General features: G+C 46.1%; 1 protein-coding gene across 3 annotated transcripts in view; it reads right to left on the bottom strand.

Annotated features, from left to right (window-relative positions):
- The window catches only part of KATNIP (katanin interacting protein), a 229,835-nt gene that overhangs the window by 193,243 nt on the left and 16,377 nt on the right, over positions 1 to 20,215 (bottom strand). For 2 of the 3 annotated variants that reach the window (XM_019988190.2, XM_070779845.1), the window contains one exon: positions 16,002 to 16,057. The exons of the other annotated variant lie outside the window; for it this stretch is intronic. In XM_019988190.2, the coding sequence (XP_019843749.2) occupies positions 16,002 to 16,057 (56 nt within the window). Of the gene's footprint in view, positions 1 to 16,001; positions 16,058 to 20,215 lie in introns of those variants that run through there. 3 annotated transcript variants of the gene reach the window in all.

Raw genomic sequence — 20,215 nt, 5'->3', positions numbered from 1 at the left:
CTTGCCACATGAGCCAAATAAATCCCTATTGTTAACCCAAGGGCCAAAAAAGTATACCCCACAGGCCAAATCTGTCCCACCACATATTTTTTTTTTTGGTCAATAAAGTTTTATTGAAACACAGCCCCATTCACTAATTAACATACTGATATGGCTGTTTCCGCACTACAATGACAGAATTGAGTAGTCGTGACATAAAATGCTTGCTGATCCCTGGTGTAGGCCATTGTTAGTTGGGTTTCCTGTTCTTTGCAGCCAAATGCACTTCCAACTGAAACAAGGACTAGAACTGTAATAAACAGGAAAAAGTCTAGAAAGGTGAACATTCTACAAATAACAGGTTATTTCTAACTAATACAATTTGTAAAGTTTAAAAATAAAAAAAAAGTAAAAAAAAAACAGGTTATTTCTAGACAGGGTTATTAGGTTGGGGTATGTTTGAAGAACATTTTTTAATTTAGTGAACAAACTTGAAATTAAAAAAAAATAATGACAGGTAAATTATTTTTAAAATTCACAATTTAATTATTCTAATAAAAGGATAACTGAAGGTTTAATACCACAGTGGTAAAGAGCAAACTATTAATACATTTAAAAAACACAGATGAAGCCTTCCTTGGTGGTCCAGTGGATACGAATCCTCCTGCCAGTGCAGGGGACATGGGTTTGATCCTGGTGAGGGAAGATTCCTCAGCTGTGGGGCAGCCGAGCCCCTGTGCTACAACTAGCCCGTGTGTCGCAACTACTGAAGTCGGGAGCCCTAGAGCCCATGCGCCCGGACAAGAGAAGCCACTGCCGTGAGAAGCCCGGGCACCGCAAACTGGAGAGTAACCCCTGCTCACCGCAACGAGAGAAAGCCTGTGTGCAGCAACAAAGACCCAGCACACCCCACAATAAGTAAATAAAACAAAAACATGCATGAATCTCACAGATACGTTCAACAAAAACAAAACAAGGACCAAAAAATTGTGCTTACTCTGTGAATCCTTTTATATGAAGTTCAAATACAGGCAAAACTAATCTATACCACTAGAGCCAAGACAGTGGTCCCCCTCCTGGAGAGCTGCAGTACCTGCGAGCGGGCATGAAGATGCCTCCTGCATCGCTAGGAATGGTCCGTATTTTGACGTGGGTAGTGGTAACACAGGAGCACTCATAAAATTCATAAAACTGTACACCAAAGATTGTCCCCTTTATCATATGGAAGTTATACCGCAATAAAAAAGTAACTAAAAATAAATGGAAGGTAGGCATTTATAATTGTCCTTTAGTATGATCCTAAGCCTGAAATATATATAGTTGCATATTAAGAAGAGGTGGCAAGAATACACAGAAGAACTATACAAAAAAGATCTTCATGACCCAGATAACCATGATCGTGTGATCACTCACCTAGAGCCAGACATTCTGGAATGCAAAGTCAAATGGGCCTTAGGAAGCGTCACTACGAACAAAGCTAGTGGAGGTGATGGAATTCCAGTTGAGATATTGCAAATCCTAAAAGATGATGCTATGAAAGTGCTGCACTCAATATGCCAGCAAATTTGGAAAACTCAGCAGTGGCCACAGGACTGGAAAAGGTCAGTTTTCATTCCAATCCCAAAGAAAGGCAATGCCAAAAACTGCTCAAACTACCTCACAATTGCACTCGTCTCATACTCTAGCAAAGTAATGCTCAAAATTCTCCAAGCCAGGCTTCAGCAATACGTGAACCATGAACTTCCAGATGTTCAAGCTGGATTTAGAAAAGGCAGAGGAACCAGAGATCAAATTGCCAACATCCATTGGATCATTGAAAAAGCAAAAGAGTTCCAGAAAAACATCTATTTCTGCTTTATTGACTATGCCAAAGCCTTTGACTGTGTGGATCACAATAAACTGTGAAAAATTCTTAAAGAGATGAGAATACCAGGCCACCTGACCTGCCTCCTGAGAAATCCGTATGCAGGTCAAGAAGCAACAGTTAGAACTGGACATGGAACAACAGACTGGTTCCAAATCAGGAAAGGAGTACATCAAGGCTGTATATTGTCACCCTGCTTTCTTAACTTATACACAGAGTATATCATGAGAAACACCAGGCTGGAAGAAGCACAAGCTGGAATCAAGATTGCCGGGAGAAATATCAATAACTTCAGATACGCAGATGACACCACCCTTATGGCAGAAAGTGAAGAAGAACTAAAGAGCCTCTTAATGAAAATGAAGGAGGGGAGTGAAAAAGTTGGCTTAAAGCTCAACATTCAGAAAACGAAGATCATGGCATCCAGTCCCATCACTTCATGGCAAATGGGGCAACAATGGAAACAGTGAAAGACTTTACTTGCTTGGGCTCCAAAATCACTGCAGATGGTGACTGCAGCCATGAAATTAAAAGACACTTGTTCCTTGGAAGAAAAGCTATGATCAATCTAGACAGCATATTAAAAAGCAGAGACATGACTTTGCCAACAAAGGTTCATCTAATTAATGCTATGGTTTTTCCAGTAGTCATGTATGGCTGTGAGAGTTGGATAATAAAGAAAGCTGAGTGCCAAAGAATTGATGCTTTTGAACTGTGGTGTTGGAGAAGACTCTTGAGAGTCCCTTGGACTGCAAGGAGATCCAACCAGTCTATCCTAAAGGAAATCAGTCCTGGATATTCATTGGAAGAACTGATGCTAAAGCTGAAACTCCCACACTTTGGCCACCTGATGCAAAGAACTGACCAATTGGAACAGACTCTGATGCTGGAAAAGATGGAAAGCAGGAGAAGAAGGGGACAACAGAGGATAAGATGGTTGGATGGCATCACCAACTCAGTGGACATGAGTTTGAGTAAGCTCCAGGAGTTGGTAATGGACAGGGAAGCCTGGCGTGCTGCAGTCCATGGGGTCGCAAAGGGTTGGACATGACTGAGCAACTGAACTGAGAAGGGAATAAAAAAATAAATAAAAATAGTGACTTTATAGATGGTAGGATAAGGATGAATTTTTGTAGCATTAAGCCTCTTCTATTTTTCTACAATAGGCATGCATTAGTTCTGGAATCAAAAAGACATTAAAATGTCTGGAGCCAGCCCCATTGAAGTCAATGCCTGCAGATATGAACTACACCAGCACTGCCTCCCCCAGCTACCCCAGCTGATGGAACATTCTGGAATGGGACCCAGCGGTGGGACTGGACAAATAACAATAACATACTTTTAAACAGGACTTACAGGTACAGTTCTAAGTACTTCATATGTATTATTTAATTCTCTCAACAGCCCCATGAGATGGTACCATGCTTTCAGTTCCATTCAGCAGATGGAAACTGAAGCACAGAGAGGTTATGTAAAGTGCCAAGAAAGCTCAGCTGGTAAAGAATCCACCTGCAATGCAGGAAACCTGGGTTTGACCCCTGGGTTGGGAAGATCCCCTGGAGAAGTGAAAGGCTACCCATTCCAGTATTCTGGCTTGGAGAATTCCACGGACTGTATAGTCGGACGTGACTGAGTGACTTTTACTTTCACTTTCAAAGACCACACAGCAAATTAAGAGTTAGAACCAGGATGCAAACCAAAGCCCTTGATTCCCTGCCCTTGATCACTCTTGCCATTCCGTTTCTCATGTGCCAAGCCATCTCCCAGGGCACCAACAGAGCATGGGCAGTTCAAAGAGATTTTTGCAAGAGTTTAGGCTTCTATATTGAAAAAGCAAAAGGCCATCAAAGTAGAAAGAAGCTGAGAACTTTCTTGGACTTTCCTACACATAGCGGAGGGTGAGGAGGGGCATATAATCTCTTCAGCAGCCTCCAAGGGAAATGCAGGACTTTCCAGGTGGCTCAGTGGCAAAAGAATCCACGTGCCAATGCAGGAGACTTGGGTTCAATCCCTGGGTCAGGAAGGTCCCCTGGAGAAGGAAATTGGCAACCTATTCCAGTATTCTTGCCTGGAAAATCCCATGGACAGAGGAGCCTGGTGGGCTACAGTCCAAAAGCATTGGATATGACTTAGCGACTAAAACAACAACAAATGGGAATGTAGCCATCGTTAACAGTGCTTAGCTGGGGAAGGCCAGTGTCAGACCATCTTGGGTCATCGGGCAAGGAAACTGAGGCTTTCATTTATCTGGCAGTCACTGCCCCAGCTTCTCATTCACCTGCCCAGCCCTGTGGTCCCAGGAGTCTGGGACCCTGTCTAGTTCTGACCCAGCAGCAGGATCCGTGGGGAGGAGAGAGAAAGTGCCTGGTGTGAAAGGCAAGGGCATCCTCCGAGCGGGGCTGGGCTTCCCATGTATATCTTCCTTATCCACACAGAGCCCTTGGACATCTGGAGAGGAAGGACGAACACCGTCCACTTTAGAGCTAAGGAGACCGAGAAGGGCTAAGGAAGGTGCCTAACAGATGTTAGAGCATGTTATATTTGTCTAGGTAAACCCATAAAAGTGGAAAGTTAACTCATAGCATCTGGATTGAGAAAGGAAGGCTTCTCACTGCGGTGGAGCACAGGCCCTCGGCATGCAGGTCTCAATAGTTGCTGCACTCTGGCTCACTAGTTGTGGCTCACAGGCTGACTTGCTCCGCAGCATATGGGATCTTCCCCGACCAGGGATCGAACTGGTGTCCCCTGCATGGCAACCAGATCACCGGACCACCAGAGAAGCCCTGAAGCTGGGCTGAGGAGGGCTTCTATCACTTGAACAGAGCCTCAGAGACATGGCTTGTGGGCCCTGATGAAGTTGATGTCAGCTCTTATCAGACCTGGGGTGGTTGCAGGGGAAACGGAGGCCCAGAGCAGGGAGCAAGGGTGTGCCTACGGTCAGCCACGGTAACTTGGGACGGGAGCCCTGGGGGTCTGGCACTCTTACAGCCCTGGCCCTGCTCCTCCAGAGGTGTTCCCAGACTGGGCAATAGTTCTGGGCTCCTATTCACCACGACACACACCTTTCATTAGTAATTTGCAAGAACCTCCTTCACTTGGATAGTATCATTTTCTTTTCTCATCATATTCTGCATTCTATAAAGTGATTGGGGAGGCGGGGTGGAGAGGTAAAGGGAGACTCAGGGCAATTTAATGCCTAGGATTTGAGGATATAGAAAATTTTGATGCTCTGGTGAAGGGCACACTGCTTATCCAAACCTGACTTGGGAAGAAGCTGTCAACATTATCGCCTTCTGGTCACAAATTGCAGCTCTCTGATGGGTTTTTTTCTTCAAGTTTAATCTTGTGTTGGAAGCTCAGCTGATACCAGGAAGGTTTTAGACGTGTCAATCTCCTTCCTGGCACTTTATCAGAAATTGATTCTCTTTGCTTCTTGAAGCTCGATTCTTGGCCTTGCCGTTTGTTCAGCTTGGGTTACAGGCTCAGCAGCTGCGTACACGTTTCCTGCAGCTCACAGCCTGATGGCTGGGGCCTGGGAGTAGGCTGGTGATTTCAAGGGCAAGGTAATTCTCACAAGAGGGATGATGTGCTGTTCCATCGCACTGAAGCAGCGAGGAACAATGACCAATCTGTGTCCTGCTTTTTCTTAGCAAGAGTTCTCACTCACCTCTGACTCGGAAGGGATTAGGTTTTTAAACAGGGCATTTTGCCCTCAGTATAATACTAATTACAATACCAGTCCTAAATTATAATACTCAACACGTATCCAGCTCCTAGTAAGTACCAGGCACCATTCTAAGCACTTTACATGCATTAGCTCACTGGATCCTTACGTCACCACTAGACTATAGGTTCTATACTATCCCTACTCTTTTTTTGAAAAAATAAAAGAAAAATTATTTTATTTATTTATTTTTGGCTGTACTTGGTCTTCGTTGCTGCATGGGCTTTTTTCTAGTCGTGGAGAGCAGGAAAGCACAAGTCACTCAGTCGTGTCCAACTCTTTGTGACCCCATGGGCTATACAGTCCATGGAATTCTCCAGGCCAGAATACTGGAGTGGGTAGCCATTCCCTTCTCCAGGGGTCTTTCCGACCCAGGAATGGAACCCAGGTCTCCCACACTGCAGGCAGATTCTTCACCATCTGAGCCACCAGGGAAGCCTCTAATAGTGGTGCATAGTCTTCTCATTTCAGTGGCTTCTCTTGTTGCTGAGCTAGGGCTCCGGGGGCAAAGGCTTCAGTAGTTGCGACACATGGGCTCAGTAGGTGTGGTTCCTGGACTCTAGAGCACAGGTTCAATAGTTGTGGTACATAGACTCAGTTGCTCCGAGGCACGTGGGATCCTCCAGGATCAGGGATTGAACCTGTGTCTACCGCCTTGGCAGGCGAAGCCCATATTCCTACTCTTTAGAAGAGTAAGCCAAGCCACAGACAGGATAGGTATCTTGCCTGAGTGATGGCAGGAGCCTAGGAATCCGGGCTGTTTGGGTCCAGGGTTCACAGGCTCAACTACTTGGCTATGCTGCTTCTAAACCCACCATGTGACTGACCTGCCCCTATAGAAATCAGAAGCTGTTCATGTCACCGGAGGCCCCACTGTCCAAGTTCTCAAAGCTACAGAGACCAAGACCACGAGAAGCAGAAAGACTAACTTCACCATAGGGAATGCAACTAGCTGTTGGATGTAAAATGAATCTCACTCCTCTCTGCACAGAAATGTGAACTAAAAGGCTTCATTCCAAGAAAAGTATAGATTTGGAGTGTCAGTTGTTGCACTGGACAGGCTCTTGTAATGCAGCACCATTAGCTTCCACTGTCTTTTCTTCCCTCTCCCTTCCTTTTTAAAAAAAAATTTTTTTTAACATTTTCAACAAAGCAGTGGAGATCTGTAAATATGCAAGAGGCAGTTCCTGATCCCCCAGAAAACTGAAGCTGCAAGAACACTGAGAACTGAAATGAGCAAAGGGAAGGGTCTGCTGTTTGCAGGCTGGCGCGGTCTGAAACTTACAAGAAGAATCACTGGCCTCCTACAATTGGCCACGACAGGTGCTTGGGGCCGAGGGCCCAGGAGACCGAGGTGCTGGACATGCCCCCGTGTTTTCAGGACAATACCCTGCTCCCATTCCCTGCTAAGAAAAGTGGACCAGGGAACCACAGATGAGGCTACTGAGTGTGGGTGCCTCAGCCAAGGGCAGCCATATTCAAATCTGGCCAGAATTCCACAAGGTGTCCTGAACAAAAAACTCTGCCCCACTCATTCACCATTACAAGACAAATTAGGAACACTGATTTTAAAAAATCACATCCTCTTTGATCCATTAATTCTACTTATATAAGAGTTAACCTTTGGCTATTCCTGCACAACTGCACAGAGATGCCTGCTCTAGAATATTCTTTCCAGTACTCTTATAGTACTGGACGCTTACTCCTTGGAAGGAAAGTTATGACCAACCTAGATAGCATATTCAAAAGCAGAGACATTACTTTGCCAACAAAGGTCCGTCTAGTCAAGGTTATGGTTTTTCCTGTGGTCATGTATGGATGTGAGAGTTGGACTGTGAAGAAGGCTGAGCGCCAAAGAATTGATGCTTTTGAACTGTGGTGTTGGAGAAGACTCTTGAGAGTCCCTTGGACTGCAAGGAGATCCAACCAGTCCATTCTGAAGGAGATCAGCCCTGGGATTTCTTTGGAGGGAATGATGCTAAAAGCTGAAACTCCAGTACTTTGGCCACCTCATGCAAAGAGTTGACTCATTGGAAAAGACTCTGATGCTGGGAGGGATTGGGGTCAGGAGGAGAAGGGGACGACAGAGGATGAGATGGCTGGATGGCATCACTGACTCGATGGACGTGGGTCTGGGTGAACTCCGGGAGTTGGTGATGGAGAGGGAGGCCTGGCGTGCTGCGATTCATGGGGTCATGAAGAGTCGGACACGACTGAGCGACTGAACTGAACTGAACTCTTATAGTAGCAGAAGACTCCTGATAGCCTAGATTAGTCATTAACCAGGAAGTATTTGTCAGTCGCTCAGTCATGTCCAACTCTTTGCAATGCCATAGACTGTAGCCCACCAGGCTCCTTTGTCCATAGAATTCTCCAGGCAAGAATACTGGAGTGGGTTGCCATTTCCTTCTCCAGGGTGTTAACTGGGAACTAGTTATATATTTATGCTTTCCTGGAGGTTCGGTGGTAAAGAATCCTCCTGCAATGCAGGAGATTTAAGACACTGGCTCAATCCTTGGGTCAGGAAGATCCCCTGGAGAAGGAAATGGCAACCCACTCCAGTATTCTTGTCTGGAGAATCCCATGGACAGGGGAGCTTTGGCAGCCTACAGTCCATGGGGTTGTAAAAGACTCAGACACAGCTTAGAGCCTAAACAACAAGAAGTCATATATTTATGGACAAGTTCACAATTCTCTTGGACTTCTCTGGTGGCTCAGACGGTAAAGCGTCTGTCTACAATGTGAGAGACCCGGGTTCGATCCCTGGGTTGGGAAGATTCCCTGGAGAAGGAAATGGCAACCCACTCCAGTACTCTTGCCTTGAAAATCCCATGGACGGCGGAGCTTGGTGCAGGCTACTATCCATGGGATCGCAAAGAGTCGGGCACAACTAAGCGACTTCACTTTCTCACTTTCACAATTCTCTATATGTCATTTTTTAGTAGCAAAACCAGATCTGAACTGACATGAAATTTAAAGTCTTTATCCCACTTAATAGTAGTATAAACATTCATATTTTCCTGCACATATATTAATATATTTGACTACAGAATGCTGGCCCAGGGCTATACTTGGATATTACTTTCTAAATTCTAAAAAATTAGAAACACATTTGGCTCCAAAGATGTCAAATAAAGGATTAGGTTTTTATTCATTCACAGTGAAATACTAGGCAGCCATAAAAAAGAATGAATGAGATTTGTATACATGTGCTGCTACAGGATATTCTCTAAGACACATTGTTAAGTAAAAAGAAAAATCCAGAACAATGTATTGCATGCTATCATTGTGTTAAAAGGCAGGGGGTGGAGGTAAGGGCAGAGAGGACAGATAGAATATTTCTGGAAGGGCAGAAATTGATTACAATGGTTGTCTCTTGGGAGGGCAACTGGGGGGCTAATGTCAAGAGCATCGTACCCTTCAATGTATTTAGTGGGTTTTTTTTTTTTTAATTTCACTTATTTATTTTATTTTTGCCTGTTCTGGGTTTTCATTGCTATGCTATGGTTTTCTCTAGTTGTGGCGATTGGGGTGTTAGACCCTAATTGAGGTGCATGGGCTTCTGATTGCTGTGGCTATTCCAGCTGTGAAGCTGGGGCTCTAGGGCACACAGGCGTCAGTAGTTGGGGCACGTGGGGCTCAGGTGCCCTGTGGCATGTGGGATCTTCCCAACCAGGGACTGAACCCTGGTCCACTGCATTGACGGGCAGATTCTTAACCACCGGACCACCAGGGGAGTCCCTGCCCCTTAGTATTGATTAGGCAGGTTGATCAGACCCTCTCTGGCCTCTGAGCCGGGAGAAGGAATAACTGGAAGAGAGGAGTATGAAGACAGCACCAGGTCCAGGGCCCAGAGGGGAATGAACGCGTGTTCATGGTGGCACACAGACAAGCTGTCCAGAGAGCCTGGTCCCTGGAGGCACCTTGAATCCTCGCCTCCCTGCTTTGCTGGGTCCCCCTGAGATCCCAGTCTCCTCCTCTGCTTGGCGAACATGAAAGACGTCTCTGGTCCTTGTACCACAAGGCTCTGTTAACAGCAGGAAATGCTCGTGTGTGCGCATGTGTGCATGTGCACACTTAAATGTGTGTGCAAAGGGAAGGCTTAACATTTTCTAGGCGCTTGAGTTAAATGACTTCTGCAGTCCTTTACAAAGTGAGCTCAGCAGAGGAGAGTGCTGTCAGGGGCATTTTGCAGAATCTCCCATCAGCTGCATGAGGAGGCAGTCCATTATCACAAAAGGCTCTCAGAGTGGTTTACAGTGCGGGCCCAGAGCTGCCTGCCTGGGGCGCACAGCCAGGAACCCGGAAGCCTGGAATCAGCCTACAGTCCGCCGGGAGCAAGGAAAACCCCTTCAGCTCTGAGTGCAATTGTGCTGTCTTTTCCATCCAAGGCCATGGCTGTCTCTCTTAAATTCTAGACACGCTAAGGAATGATCACAATTATGTAGCAGCTAATATTTATGGAATATTTACTATGCACAGCGCTAAGCGCTTTATCACTGCCTTGATTCTGTATACCAAATCTCCAAGGTGGGAATTATCAAATGAGGTGAGACGGGTCAAGAGACTAGGCTAAAGGTCACAGGACAAGCATTTGAGCAGAAGCACACTGCGGGCTCCGTTCACAGAGTGGCCTGGGGCCTCCACGGCTCTGTGTTAGAGCAGGGCGTGTCCTCAACACCTTGCTCTCGAGCCCCACGGTGTTTCTGTTGCCATCAGTGTGGGCCCTGATCAATAAGGGGTTGATGAATAAATATTTCTTCCTCCTCTATGTTTTCCTGTTTGCTTTTTAAAATTTTTAACACTGTATGAAAAATTTACTTTCTAATGATTTTTGAGTAAACCACAATGGCCATGATTTCAGAAATCATTAACAATTCATGACCAAAGGCCAGAAACACTACATAAACTCCACAGGCAGGAGCCGTGAATCCTTGCTAGAGAAGAGGTGGAGGATATTTTTACCAGCTACTTCAAAAGTAGCTACTGACTTCAGGCCAGCCATCCAAGCTATATTCTTTCAGAAATGACTGTCACGCTTCCTAAGCCTCTGTTAAAGCCGCCTCTTCCAGGAAGTCTCTCTCTCCTCCAACACCCGCTGGGGCTTTGATCTGGATCTCCTCTATGCTTTTCTGCTATGATGTGTGCTTGTCTGTCTAGTAGGGGGTAGTGCAGGCATGCAGTGCATGGGGAAGCACCCAGGCTGAGAACTTAATAAGTATAAACGCTGGTTCTCAATATCTGTGGGCAACAGTGGGAAAGGGGAGGGTGGAGTGAATTGGGAGATTAGGATTGACATATATACATTGCGTGTGTGCTCAGTCGCTTCACTTAGGTCCAACTCTTGGCAACCCACTGGACTGTAGCCCACCAGGCTCCTCTGTCCATGGGATTCTCCAGACAAGAATACTGGAGTGGGTTGCCATGCCCTCTTCCAGGGGATCGTCCCAACCCAGGGATCAGACACATGTCTCCTGCATCGCAGGCAGATTCTTTACCACTGAACCACTGGGGAAGCCCTCATATATACACTATCATGTGTAAAATAGATTGCTAGTGGGAAGCTGCTGAATAAGACAGGGAGCTCAGCCCGGCACTCTGTAACAACCTAGAGGGGTGGGACTGGGCGGGGTGGGGGAGAGGCTCAAGAGGGAAGGGGCAGAAGTATACTTATGGCTGGTTCATGCTGTTGTATGCCAAAAACCAGCACAATATTGCAAAGCAATTATTCTCCAATTAAAAATAAATAATAACAGACACGCACATAAATGCTGGTTCTCATCCATGGCTGCATGTCAGAATCACTTGGGGGGAATTACAAAATTCTGATGCATCGGTCACACCCCCAGAGATTGTGATTTAACTGATCTGGAAAGAGACCTGGGCCGTTGTTGCTGTCGTTCGGTTGCTAAGTCGTGTCCGACTCTGTACATCCCCATGGACTGTAGCACGCCAGGCTTCCCCGTCCTTCACTATCTCCTGGAGTTTACTCAAATTCATGTTCACTGAGTTGGTGATGTTATCTAACCATCTCATCCTCTGCTTCCCTCTTCTCCTTCTGCCTTCAATCCCTCCTAGCATAAGGTTGTTTAAAAGCTCCCAAGTGATACAAACATGCTGTGACATTTGTGAACCGCTGACATCCAGCATCCAGCCCAAGGCCTGGTTCTGATACCTGCTTGCAGTCACGCAGGTGTGGAGGGTGGGGCAGGGAGGGTCCCATTAAAAGAGGACACGTCTTCATCAAAAGTCATTACGCAGGGACTTCCCTGGTGGTCCAGTGGCTAAGACTCCGAGTTCCCAATGCAGGAGGTCCGGGTTTGATCCCTGGTTGGGAAACCAGAACCCACATGCTGCAACTAAGGCCTGGCATACCAAACATATTTATATACACACATACATATACATTTAAATTGTATTTATTTATTTTTGGCTGTGTTGGGTCTTCCTTGCTGTGCAGGCTTTTCTCTAGTTGCAGCAAGCGAAGGCTACTCTGGAGATGCAGTTAGTGGGCTTCTCATTGAAGTGGTTTCTATTGTTGCGAAGTACAGTTTCTAGGCCACAAGCGTTTCAGTAGTTGCAGTTCCCAGGCTCTAGAGCACAGTCTCAGTAGCTGTAGCACATGGGCTTAGTTGTTCCAGGGCATGTGGGATCCTCCTGGATCGGCAGATTATTTACCACTGAGCCACCAGGAAAGCCCTAAAATGTTTTGTTTTTTAAATGCCCATTGTTGTCTCATAGGAACAAGGAAGGACTCAATGTTGCCACTCTCCATTTTGCAGAGAAGCCAGAAGCTTGCATTTTTTGGGTGAAATCTCTCAATTTTTGAATGTGATCAGCTAATTTCAGGCTTCCCAGGTGGCTCAGTGGTAAAGAATCTGCCTGCCAAAGCAGGAGACACAGGTTTGATCACTGGGTTGGGAAAATCCCCTGGAGAAGGATATGGCTACCCACTCCAGTATTCTGGCCTGGGAAATCCCATGGACAGAGGAGCCTGGTGGGCTACAGTCCATAGGGCTGCAAAAGCGTCAGACACGACTTAGAGACTAAAGAACAACAACGCTTAATTTTAAAAGACTGTCACATGGTATGGGCCAAATAAAACACAACTTTGGAGCTGAAAGTGGCCTGGCAAGCTCATGGAGAACAGCTTCTCGTCCTCCCTTTGCATTGCTGGCCCACAACCATGCAGGATGGTACCCAATCCCCACTCAGGATACAAACTGCCCGTCCACCTGCCAAGGTGTGTGCTGTCCTGTATACCCGACCCCCGAAGGAACACGACACAGGACCCCATCTACTTGTTCTCACCAGCTTGTCTTTCCCTTGCCTCTCATGGGGACAAAGCTTCTGCTATACCTGGCATCCTGTGTAAGGCAGAGAAAGTCAGGAAGTGTGGACTTCACAGACAACGTGGGCAGGAATGCGGAAAGAGGAGGTGGGTGGAAAGGCATGTTATAATGTACAGGATGAGCGTCCTGGCAGCTTGCTATTAGTTTCTTTCTCTTGTTTTTCTAACCAAACAAAAGTCGTGCTAAGACAGTCAGCACTCTCTTTTTCAGTGGGCCTGAAACCGTTTTAAACGTCTTTCAGGATTGAACTTGGATGTTGTGATAAACAACCCCATCCTCTGCCTTCCCTCACTTCAAGCATTTTTCAGAGGAGTGATGTGAAACGCTCTCCGCGGCTGGCATGATGGGAGTAGCCAGGAAAGTGGCAATTAGGGGAGTCCTGTTGCCAAGGAGAGAGAGGAGGGGAGGGGTAAAGTGTCTCTGCTAGTTACTGGATGCCTTGCTCCATCATTTTCCAGTGAATTTCGTAATGTGGATAAATAAGATGCTGTGATTATGCAACCAAAGGCCTCAGGTTTAAACAATTCATTCCTGGCCTTAGAGGACTGGTACTCGCTCTTGGTCATTTAATCGGGGGAGACCAGGTGCCTGCAGGCCAGTGCTCACCCCCATTCTGGCTTCTCCACCTTGAGGCTTCTGGAAGGATCTTCATGGAGACAGGTACATCTGCTTTTTTCTTTTTTCATTTTTAGGGTTTACTTTATTCCTCATGATAAAAATCAGTACATAAAACACAAGGAGGTGGGGGAAACACTTCCATAATCTTATTGCCCAGATGAAACAACTGCAAATATTTTCTTTCAACGAATCAATCGTGAATTTTAAGAGCAGCATGAAAAAAACCACCTAAAGCAGCAGTGGTCCCCAACCTTTTTGGCACCAGGGGCCGTTTTTGTGGACAGTAGAGAATCTGCCTGCAATGCAGCAGACTCCAGGTTGGAACCCTGGGTTGGGAAGATCCCCTGGTGGAGGAAATGGCAACCCACTGCCTGGGAAATCCCGTGGACAGAGGAGCCTGACGGGCTAATGTCCATAGGGTTGCAAAGAGTCAGACATGACAGAGGGATTAACACTTTTGCTTTCAATTTTTATGCAGATCAGGGTGGCATGGGGGGAGCAGTGGGATGGGGGGAGGGATGACTTCGGGATGATTTTCATAAGGTCCCTAGATCCCTCGCATGGGCATTTCACAATAGGGTTCAAACTCCTATGAGAATCTAATGCCGCTGCTGATTGACAGGAAGTGGAGCTCAGGCGGTAACGAGAGTGATGAGGAGCAGCTGTAAATACAGACGAAGCTTCACTTGCTCACCTGCTGCCCTCTTGCTGTGCAGCTTGGTTCCTAACGGGCCGTGGACTGGTACTGGTCCATGGTCTGGGGGCTGGGGACCCCTGACCTAAAGTATTTCTACTCTGTATATTCAAAAGGACTCTCACATTTGATACTTCTTCAGAAAAATGCCCCCATCAGAAAGGAGTGGGAAGATCCACCCTAGTTCAGCTGCTGGAGTGCCCACTGGGGGCTGACACTGCAGTCTTCTTAGCATCCAAGTTCCTCAGTTATCTCCAAGCCCTCATCCCAAGAAGGTCGATTATATAGGAAGGAAAGCCATGCTGGCTGTTCTGACTACAGCTGAGAGAGGAGGTAATAGGAGAGAGGATGAGAGTCATAGTCAAGAACACAGGGTCCTTTGCAGGCCCACCCTAACCCGCCTCCTCAGAGCTGGCTGGGGCGAGGCCGTCACAGAAGCAGCAGCACCACGAGCTACAGAAGGAAGAATCAGGTCCTGTGGCCGTTTAAGCCCCTGGATGCATCTGAGCCTGAGAAGTTTCCTTCTGTCTTTGGAATCAGGTCTGTTTACAGTCAAGAGTGTGAGTACTGAAGTGTTAATGAATTTCAAGATTCGTCGATATAGGTGATGAGCACCCAAGACTTCAGACCCCCGCTCCCATCAGCCACTAAATAAAACTCAAATGTAAACTCCCACAGGCTTGGGACTTGATCGAAGGGCCCTTCAGTCATTCACGGGTCCTACCTGCCACTTCCCCTCTCAGGCTCAATGACCTTGCAACTTTCCTTATTCGTATCTTTCTGCATTTGACCATGCTGTTTATCTGGCCTAGAAAACTACTCACTCTCAAGAGTTAACCTTTACATCAGCCTTTCTTGATACCACTGGCAGAGGTAGGTGATCTCTTTTCTGTACTGAAATCCCACCCTTTGTCCTTCTCTCCCGGGACTGGCACTTTCACACTGTACTGTGATAATCTTGTGGCACATCCCTTCCAACGGTGCTGTGCACACCCTAAATCAAGGCCTGTCTCTCATCCCTCCCTTAGTCTTAGCCCTGGTGCCTAGCACAGTGCCAGTGGGCTCAGTTTAGTACATTTCAAAAATTTCAAGAATGGTTAGTTTCAAGTATGTGGTATATTTCAATATTTTGTAGCTCTTCCCATGAAGAACTGGGGCCTATTTCCCCTTTCCCCTTGAACCTGTGTTGACCTTGTGATCTGCTTTAAAAAACAGAAGCTAGCAGAAGTGACACCGTTCAAGTGCTGAGCCTAAGGCTCAGGAGTTTCTGAGTCTTCCACTCTTATACTCTTGAACCTCTGAACCTCAATGTGAACAAACCTGTCTAGCTTGCTGGAGGAGGGGAGGACATTGAAGGAGAATTAAAGCACCATAACGGATGCTCAGACAGCCCCAGGGTGACACAGCTATTAATGGCCAATGCATAAATAAAGCCCAGCTGCGGTCAGCAAGTGCTGGCCCATCAGCAGAATCTTTAGGGGAAGCTGAGCCCAAATGGCTGACCCTCAGAATCATGAACTAAACCCATCGTTATTTCAAGTCACTAAAATCTGGGTGACTTGTTACACAGCCATAACTGACTGATACATTCAGTAAGAGATTATTAATGACACTGGGTTGATAACTCCAGTTGCCAACTATCATTGGGTCAGGGATTTAAGCTAGAGACTCAGAAAAGGAGATCCAGGGATCTTTAAATCACTAGCCCATTCCCTCAGCTTCTTTTAAATTCCATTGCCTCCCACCAGCCCTCATCAGTGGCTCATTTACCTCCTTTTTCTCCCGAGAGCAGGACCGGCTTCTCTCAGCCTTTCGCAGAGTCTGACCTGTAGCAGTTCAAAAGCAGAACCAGAGATTTTGAGGCTGTTTTAAAACAGCTAGTTTATCACCAAAAAAGCTTTTTATTTGCAAAACTGAATAGACGGGACCAATCATAATCAAATGATTTTAAGAAAATGTAGCCTATTATGATAATGGGAAAATGGCATACTCTTGAAATAGACCAACGGCAATGAAATGGTAATTCACACACACACATTATTTGACTATAATGAACAAAGCCTCCGCTCTTTAATCTAGAACATTATCTGCACTTTGCAAGGGCCGACAGACTGTAGTTTTTCCCAGTCAAATTACATTTTTATTAAATTGTTTGGAATTATATAAAATGCCTTCCACCGTGCGCATACATACAACCTTTGATGACAGCGTGCCAATATGCAACGCAAACCTCCGATCTCGCCACATAGGTGCCGGTGCAAATGTGGATTAGCAGTAATCAGCCCCATTTCACATAATGGGGCAATTTCAGAGAGAATTGTTGCTTTTCTCAGAAAACTAGAAGACTAACACTGAAGGTGTGCATACATTTCACAGATCGACATCAGGATGTTTAAATATGCTACTCCAAATGCAGTTTTTATAACTCTGATGGAAGCGGCCATTATGAACGGAGTCCCTGATGGAAAATTAATAAATCGCTTTGGTTTTAGAACATAAGATGGGAGTCTCACTGCACACCATCAGTGTGTCTCACAAATTGTCCAACTTCACTCTCGGGTGGCTATCCGTGAGAATGTCACAACCACATGTTCCGTTAACCAGGAGCATTCTGAAGGTGGGAACAGAAAGGCTGAGTGATGACTTATTGAGAGGCGAGAGAACTGGACACAGTCAGAGAGGAAAGACTTTCTTTTTTTAATTAACTTGGCTGTGCCAGGTCTTAGTTGTGGCACGTGAGATCTCGTTCCCTGACAGGGGATTGAACCCGGGCTCCTTGAACTGGGAGCACGAAGTCTTAGCCACGGACTGCCAGGTAAGTCCCAGATGTTTATCTTTGCATGTGGTCACTTCCGGTGGGTCCACATGTGAGTAAGACGCAGAGAGCTGCTCATAGCTGGTAAAAAAGCTCAGGTCAAGGGATGAGGCTCTTTCCAAAAAAGGATAAGGGAAAAAGCAAAGGTGCAAAGATGAACCTCTGGCACTGGCCAAACTTTGGGCCAATACATAAAAGGATGTAGAAAAGCGGTAGCTATTTTTAGGAGACCCTGGGTAATACAGTATCATGGTATAGCAGACACCATTGGAGGTATCTGCTCAGCTCATGACACCCTAGACTGCTCCCTTCTCTCTTTCCTTCCTCTCTATCCCCAGGGTGATCCTGTGGCAACCATGACTGTACATGACCCCAAACCCTGAATTTGGTATGCTCCACTGGGTATGGGCCCTTGACCCAATCACAGCCAATGAGAATCCCAGCCCCCAACATTTGAAATTGATTCTGAAAGAGAGAAGAGAGAGGGCCGGAGCAAGGCTACCTCCACGTGTGAGCAGCCACCAGCCACTGGCTTTAGGGACAGATAAACACAGAATGACAAGACGGAGTGAATGGATCTGACACGCTCAGCATGCATGCCTTTGTGTTTCACAGACACCTACTTTGATTAGGTTCTTCGTGTGTGTGTTTGCTTTTTTTTTTTTTTGGCCTTAAGACAACCTAGGGTTTTAAAGACGAAAAAGAGCCCAGAAAAGGACTTCCCTGGTGGTCCAATGACTGAGAATCCAACTGCTAACGCAGGGCACCTGGGTTTGACCCCTGGTGTGGTAAAGTTTCACACGCCTTGGGGCAACTAAGCCCTTGAGCCAAAACGTCTGAAGCCTGAGAACCCTAGGGCCCATGTTCCGCAACAAAAGGAGCCACTGCAAGGAGAAACCCACACACTGCAACTGGAGAAAGCCCAGCACAGCCAAAAATAAAATTAATTAATTACTTAAAAAAAAAAATAGCCCAGAAAAAGATACCACTGTGATGCAGGATGCCCATAGCGGGGGAGGTTTCACATGTGTGGACAGGGGGTAGATGAAAACACTCTGTACTTTGCACTCAATTTCCCTATGAACCTAAATCTGCTCCATAAAATAAAGTTTATTGATTTAAAAAAATAGCCTGGGATCTAGGGATCAGGTGATCCAGGTTGTCATGTCGATTTTAACCTGACTTCTGATCCCTAATGCTCTGGGGCAGGAGCTAGGGTGGACGGCTCCTCCAAACCCTTGTGCACACCTGCTCTGGCTGTTGGTTGAGGGCCTCTGAGTCGGCCCTAAGGTAGACCAGAGAGGACATACCAGGTAGTAGGCCATGCAGTGAGGAGCCGGGAGCTGGAAGGGGACAGAGCAGACTGGAGACCGGGACTGCTGGGCGGACAGATCAGGGAGGTCTAGCAGTCAGTAAGATGGCTGCAGAGCCAAGCAAAGCCCAGGGCAAGGGCCAGGAGCAGGAGGGAAGCAAAGCTGGTTCAGGGTGAACACAGCACACCCCAGAGTCCGGCGGAGGCCCTTCACGTGCCGGTCACACACACGCACGAGGATCCAGTCCAGGGGATTGCTGACATGTTATGAGATCTTGGATAACTCACAGGATCCAACAGGTTCTCTCTGGGCCATATTTTCTTTCTTTTTTTTTTTTTTTTTTAATGAGAAGTAGGCTGAATCACCTAATGAGTTTGCTTTCCACCTCTAAAATTCTGTGATACCAATAAAGAGCAATAAAGAAAATTAGGGTGGGCAATAAAAAGAAAATATTAATGCAAAGAACAGAGAGCTTAACCACTGAAATTTGCAAGCGAATTTCTCTATCGGAGTTAATTAGAAGCTTCTTTATTCATTAAATTGGAAGATAATTTGCTTATTTTCCAGTGAAGATAATTCACTCTAATTATGCACGTTTGTTATCAAATGCCTCTGTCCTCTCATCACTGAGCCCCTCTCCTCTCCAGGTAGCTCAGTGTGGAGACGGCTCCTTCTCCCCACGGACAGAAGGAACCAGATTACATGGCGCCTGTCTACTGCACTTAGCTCCTTTGAGTAGCTTCCTACCAAGATCGACTCAGGGAGCGGGGAAGAAGGTGACATTAACATCAATATATGCTGCTTGCGAAATGAAGGGGCTGTTCCTCCGCATTTTGCAAGGTGACCCTGCCAGCTGCAGCCAGAAAACAATCAATAAGGCTAAATGTAAACACTACATGTGCACCTCACTTTAGGAAACAGATGTGGGCCTGGGGAAAAGAAAAAAAAAAATGACTGGATTGAATTGTTGTAAATACAACACCATTCTCCCATGCAGGCTTTCAGAGAGATTGTATCTGCACTTAGGATTAATTTTCAATGGTTGGAAGATTCTGACACTTCAGTTTTACTTTGCTCTAGATGCAGATAATAATGTTCATCGCTGCCACTTAGAGGGAAGTTGCATTTTCCTTGGATGTTAGATTCTGAAGTCGGCAGGCATGGGAAAATCAGTGTCAAAATTCCCCTTGGAAAAGAGCCTTAAATGTCTCGTAAAGAACAGTCTCCAGGACACAAGATTTTATACCCACTGATGTAGACCTATGTGCATGTGTAATATTTGGTGCATTTGGAAATGCATGGTATGTGATAAAAGACATGCAAAATATAACTTTATGATATTTCTAATTAAACTATTTTTAATTTTTATGATCTATGCTTTTTTTTTACATATTCATTTTTATTTATTTATTTGGCTGTGCCACGTCTTAATTGTGACACGTGGGATTTCTGATCTTAGTTATGGCACGTGGGATCTCTAATTGCAGCAGGCAGAATCTATTTCCCCGACCAGGGATGGAATGCAGCTCCCCCTGCTTTGGGAGATGTGGAGTCTTAGCCACTGGACCACCAGGGAGGTCCCTAAGTTATAACTATTGTAATTATTTCCCTCTATTTTTTTTGGCTTGGGGTAGGAGGAACTTGTCAGAGGTTGGGGCACGAACTGGGCACCAATATGATGAAGGTTAAATGTTCTGGACTGGAGAAGGCAATGGCACCCCACTCCAGTACTCTTGCCTGGAAAATCCCATGGACGGAGGAGCCTGGTAGGCTGCAGTCCATGGGGTCGCGAGGAGTCGGACACAACTGAGTGACTTCACTTTCACTTTTCGCTTTCATGCATTGGAGACGGAAAT

Source organism: Bos indicus, chromosome 25, assembly GCF_029378745.1.
Source record: "Bos indicus isolate NIAB-ARS_2022 breed Sahiwal x Tharparkar chromosome 25, NIAB-ARS_B.indTharparkar_mat_pri_1.0, whole genome shotgun sequence".
Classification (NCBI taxonomy): Eukaryota; Metazoa; Chordata; class Mammalia; order Artiodactyla; family Bovidae; genus Bos; species Bos indicus.
The sequence above is the reverse complement of the archived record's forward strand: the minus strand, read 5'-3'. Positions and strand labels throughout refer to the sequence as shown.